The following is a 6,000-nucleotide window of genomic DNA, read 5'->3' as shown; positions in this document are numbered from 1 at the left end:
ACTGACATCGCGCAGCACATCGGCGCCTTTTGCATTTAGCCTCTATCGAAACGCTGCCGCCACGGTCGGGTTCGAACCCAGGTACCCCGGCTCAGTAGACGAGCATCTTAACCACTGAGCCAGTGCGGCGGGTAGGGGCAGAGGAAGAGTATCATTTTTAATCGACAATATCTGCAGTGTCGATGACGCTGGATTAAAGATTTTTGCGGCGCAGTGACCAGTGATATGGAATGCCGATCAATCGCCTATGCATTCCTCCTAACCTCAGTAAATATTGCGTCATGGCCCCTTTAATTAAGGTGCTTCACTTGCTCATTCTGCTCTTGTTGTCGTTGACCTCTGTAGACATACCCACGCGATGGGATTGGCCGTGGGTTTTGGCGGTAAATGCAAAAAAAAAAAAACATTAGAGTGTACACACAAGCTTCGCCTGAGGGTTTTTGGCTTAGTTTTATGAGGGTTTAACGTCCCAAAGTGACTCAGGCTACGAGGGACGCCGTATAGTGAAGGAGGGTCTGACGCGATAGTTTAATGGGTTGACTCCCATACATGCAGGTCACACTCTACGTTCACAGATCCCTGGGAGTCCTCCTATTTCTCCTGGTTCAGCGGTTAAGCGATCGATGCACCACTGCCATGCAATGGCAGGTGCTCCTAGCGGTGGGCCTTGCTTGACCGAAGTTGCTCTTCCTGAGTGACCAATCATTAACTGCCACCTGCCACGGTAGGCAGGTTGTAACGACACAGCAAGTTCACGTGACTTAGGTGGCCCAACTGCATCCTAGGTTGGTCTCTGGGGACCACCTGCGAGAGCCATGCCCGTGATTTTTCGTTCACAAAGCAGTCACCGGATTCATCGGGAAACGACCCCTTTAAGGCTATCGCGTTAAAATAACATAGGCAATTGCGAGAAAAAGAGAGGCACGAGGCAAAAATGTAGAAAAGTGAAATGATAGAAAACTAGCTGCTTCTCTTATATTATCGCTCTGTTCTGTTTTCCTCTTTTGCAGTTTTCAGCAGCTACCTCCTGAATGCCCTTTCACTTACTCCCCCTACTCCCCGTGCCTGGGGTCCTCACTGCTGTCTTTTCATTTCGTTTTCTTGTTTTTTATTTCACGGAACAATTACTTGGTAATTTGGTCCTTTGGCTCGTCCCTTTCTGTTTTTATGCTGTTTTCTTTTGCATACTCGTTTTCCCATGATTTTTTTTTTATATAGTGAGCATGTAGTTCCTTTTCATATACAGTTGTGCACCGTTAATACGATCCCCGCTAATAAGGACAACTCATTTATGGACAATTTTTCTGGGGACCAAACTTTTCCAATGCATTTATGCCTCGCCAATATGAAAAATAGCTGTCCAGGCAATCTACAGAGCAAAAATGCACGGAGCCCATTGAGGCCCATGCATTTCCGTCGCTTGATGGAAGGGCGGTTACGCGTCACCGCTGCCAGGTGTCCCATAAACAGCTCTTGCTGTAAAATAAGGTGCAACGCCACTAGCATTAAATCTCTGGCCTAAGAAACCTTGAAGCTTGGCAACATGTCTGTTGTTTATTCCGCTATCATTACACAAGTTTTCCGCTGCTCTTTGGCAGCCTTTTCACCTCCCTGAAAGACTCTGTACAGCCTTTCGGATACGAAACTTGCACAGCTAACGTCCATAGTTGAACAGAGCATCCATAAAGACATGCAAAAAGAAAGAGGAAATGCACACAAAACTTTTCCGTCACAATAATGATTATTTACAAGCAAGACTGCACAAGAGCTGTGAAAGGTACTCGTGCCACATTCCGCTGACAGTGAGTTCTTGACATAGTGCGAGGACTCATTACAAATTCTGGTGTTGCCATACATTTATGACCTGAGTCCAATTTGTTCTCATGTGCTGAATAACAAGATGCCTTTTAACAACGATTTGATCCCTATGGTAGTGTTGTCAAGTGCAGATCCTTTTTATGTGGTACACTACTGGCCTGCATCCAAATCATTTTTGGTCACAATTTACATTTGACGCTAAGCGCAGAGAGACAACAGAGTTGCAGTGATGCAATTGCTTGCAGCTTTCAGAGCAGCTAACAGTGTTTTAGACAAACAAAACAGCTCTCTATTGCAAGCATAGGAATCACAATTTGAGCACATGAACCACATCATGTGGGCAGTGAAACAAAACTAAGCCATTCACAGGCTTGCTATTAACAAACTGCATGTGACCCCTTAACTACCACAAAGTCGTGCTCTAGTAGGCAATGCATGGCCCAAATATTATTTGCCCTGTTGTGCAGACCAACCATTAGGATACATCCACGTCACAAACTGAAACATTGTCTACGAACTGAGAGTTACCACCCCAGCCGACCCCCAGACACTCTAATCTGGACCCATGGGCCCCAACACCAGCCCTTGTTGGCATTTATAGCCGCCGCCGGCCTGCACATGTACCTATAACCCTCTTATGCCGAGGGGCATATTCACGCAATAAATTTTTTAAAAAAACAGAGTATATGGTGTACTCCTGCAAACAAATCACACTGTGCACTAAACATGAGCCATCTTTGTTCCAATACAGGCTGTGTCACATAATCCTTGATCTCGAAATGCAAAACAATTCTTTCCATTATGTGAGTTCGTCTAACTATGATAATAGGACACTGTTAAGTGAAAACTCCAAGAATTTTACAACAGCCATGTACAGTACTCCATTGAAGCTTTTACTGTAGATTGCCCGCTTTGCTTTTCTCGCTTCAGATGTTTCATGAACAGGGTCGTCACCTGTCACTTTTAGATATCAACGCAAAGCATGCACATGCTTTGCCTTAAATGTGAGTGATGCATCACATCGCAACTAGCCTCATAACCCAACTACAGTTTTGGTTTGTTGTTTCTTTTTTAGCATGATTTTATTATTTGAAAAATGGCTTTTAACAAAAAGAAGAGTTCATGAGAGATATAATGCACTACCAGCTCACAGAGCTTAAAAAGCCCTTGGAGTTGCCCTTTGATGACGTTTTTAACAGGTTCGATAACATCACAGATGTGATGGCAAAATGCTTGCATGCAAAAAACAACCTCGAGAGAGTAGACAGTGAGTGGCAGAGAAGAAATGACAATTTGTTTTTAACTCTACGCACATCAGTTTCATTTTTATAATTCAGCACAATAACAGATCAAAACTGTGTTTACAAACATCAGGAACGCTTGTGGTCACTGGAGGAGACTGCGGGTATCTTCTGCACAGTCATCTGCTACGCTGTCTGCACGGTTCGTTTACCATGATGTTTGACAACTGCCTTCCATGTAGAGCTGTCTAGGCTGTACAGTCTGAAAGGCTGTATTTGCGAGCAATGAAGCTTTTGCGATTCGGAGACACATCCATCTGAGTGAGTGCCTATACATGGGGGGTACTATGTATATCATCATAATGCATTTATAATGGTGTTTTAAAAAATATCCACATCGAAGTGATATTGCATACTTTCTCAGGCTCTTCCTAAAAATACTCGCCAACTCCTAATGAATGGCCGCCTTTATAGGTGCACTTCGAAATGAAAAAATAATTTTGGAAAATTTTGGTTACAGCCGTTTCTATGGGCCACACTTGCAGAAAGTAGCCCCATATGAGAGTAACTCCAGCACACACATACTGTGATGTTTAAAAAATACATCGGCTTTGAAACGACGTTCCACACTTGCATATTCTATCCTGGGATCTATTTGGCTTTTGCTCATGCAGGCACAACCTCAGAGGTGTGCTGCAAAATCAGAAATCTACATTGAGAACTTCTTGTTTAACGGGCCACAACCCTAGCTGTTACTCCCAGCCAGAAACAGCGGCACCAGGGTACCTTTCTTATGTCACAGACCGGTGTTGGTCTATAGCCATGAATGTAACACTTGGTCTTGAACTTGGCTTGGTTGTCAAGCAAACGTAACATTTAACTTTGGAAGACAACAAACATTTGCCTTCACCATCTTTCTTGGAGTGAATTGCCCATAGTTTGCAAAAATGTAGTGGGGCTCAAATCTTAGCACAGTTTGGCGCAATGCTGTCACAATCATACCACTGCAGCTGCATCCATGTAACCTTTAGCAGAAGCTGGAACTGGAAACTGTGAAGGAGGTTGCAGACATTCTTTAGAGTGGACTTTACTCGTACTGTGTGGCAAAGGCTGCACTAGGTGAGTACAGTGGAAGAAACAACAAAAAAAAGCCTGAACAAGGCAGGAAAAAAACAAAACAATGGTGCTACTCTGCACCTGTATAAAAACGAAGCTTATCACAAGTTACTGGAATGACATAGACAGTAAATAAATAACTCCTTTGAAACAGTAACTTACAAGTAACAAAAGTGACAAGGTAATGTTCGTACAAGCCTCCTGAATGCACAGAAACAATGGAACCAACCTGAATTGAAGCACACAAGGCTAAGGCCTAATGTGGTTTGAGATCATATCTAGTAACGGTCTAATCCAGGCTAATCAAATATAAAGCAGATGGACAAACGTCTACGTTATGTGCCACAGCTAGTGTCATCCCGCTACAAAGCTTGGAGCTATTATATATTAATATGTTCAATTGTCTCTATGGGCCTCTAGTATGGGTTCACTTAGTAATGCTAATCTAATTTTAGCCTCAAGCCAGCATACTAAAATACTAATACCAAAAGTTGCAATATATGGCTGAATAAAGGCAAATGCTAGAATCAACAAGGAATCTGCATACAAGCAGCAACCTTCACCACTAAAACCTCTCCATATCCATCTAACATCACTTTTCAAGAAACATCTAACCTACTCTGCACAAAATGACTAGCAATGTGTGGGCCTTCGGTGGGCAATCTTGTATGTGGCTTCATATCGGCCTCACATCATGAATGAGGCTTTAGCTCTGGGGCAAACTCCAGCAAAAATGCCTCCAACAAGTCCTGGAAAAAAAAAGAAAAAAAGATCAGAAATGCACACTTCTCTATATTTTCATTTATGCAGGCAAACAGTTGGCAACAATTTTTAAACTTGCACCCCTCTTCCTCTGGCAGTTTTAACTGCCATTTAACTGAACACAGAATACGGCTCAGACCAGCTTTCAAACTGCAGAACTAAACGACCAACAGCACGGTAATACCTGTGCCACATGGGCAAATTTAATGCCATTAAGTGCTTACTGCCTTAAGTTTTAATGCACTTTATGGGGTGCCACATGCAAAAATTTAATGGCATTAGCCTTAGTCCGATTCGCAAATTACTGAGTTCGCCACAACTCATTTGCCCCAGCAATGCTTACTCTCGTCCCCATTCGAAATGCAGAATAGCATGAAAATTTGGTAATAACTTCCCAGCCAGTAGCAAACGGTTCATTCGTAACTTTAAGTCAGATGAGGCATCTCAACAGCATTTCCGATGTGAAGAGCACCATTTTTACCAGCACTTCTGACAGCTACTCTCGGCTTGTGCGACGACATGAGAATTTATGGCTACTTTTTTGACTTGTCAAACAAGAACAGCAGCGTTTTTGCAATATATATATATATATATATATATATATATATATATATATATATCATATGAACAACTTTCCCAAGATATTAGTGGTGCTCATCAGCACTGTTCATATTTAAGCAAAATTTTGGCAAGCGTTATCATCATCGTGACTCACATATAATGACATTTAATATGGATGCCTAGCACAAACTCCGAAAATAATGACATTAACAAACTTAGCACCTTAAGCATTTAATGCCATTTCTTGTGTGCATGTGGAACGGATATAAGTCACATAGCATTAGCTCCGAAACTCAGTTCTACCTCTGATGAACGGTAACTTCTGCGGTGGCTTTGTGCTTTGCGTAGGCCAAAACTGAACACTGTATATAGCTGAGACAATCCACTAGAAGCATTTTTGGTTTGACCAGTTTTTCAACACTGTAATCAATGTTTGAGTGCTAATATGCATTTTATTAGTGAACAGAGTAGTTTAGAGACTTGTTATACTACTAGTGATATC

The 6,000-nt window shown here is 42.3% G+C and overlaps 1 protein-coding gene across 1 annotated transcript in view; it reads right to left on the bottom strand.

The window, feature by feature from the left end:
• Nucleotides 1–1,722: 1,722 nt before the first annotated feature.
• LOC144128966 (sorting nexin-25-like) overlaps nucleotides 1,723–6,000 on the bottom strand; it is a 32,773-nt gene continuing 28,495 nt past the window's right edge. Inside the window, exon 23 of the mRNA XM_077662805.1 lies at nucleotides 1,723–4,924. Coding sequence (XP_077518931.1) covers nucleotides 4,868–4,924 — 57 coding nt within the window. The 3' untranslated portion in view covers nucleotides 1,723–4,867. The remainder of the gene's footprint in view (nucleotides 4,925–6,000) is intronic.

Source organism: Amblyomma americanum, chromosome 4 (assembly GCF_052857255.1).
Source record: "Amblyomma americanum isolate KBUSLIRL-KWMA chromosome 4, ASM5285725v1, whole genome shotgun sequence".
NCBI lineage: Eukaryota > Metazoa > Arthropoda > Arachnida > Ixodida > Ixodidae > Amblyomma > Amblyomma americanum.
The sequence above is the reverse complement of the archived record's forward strand: the minus strand, read 5'-3'. Positions and strand labels throughout refer to the sequence as shown.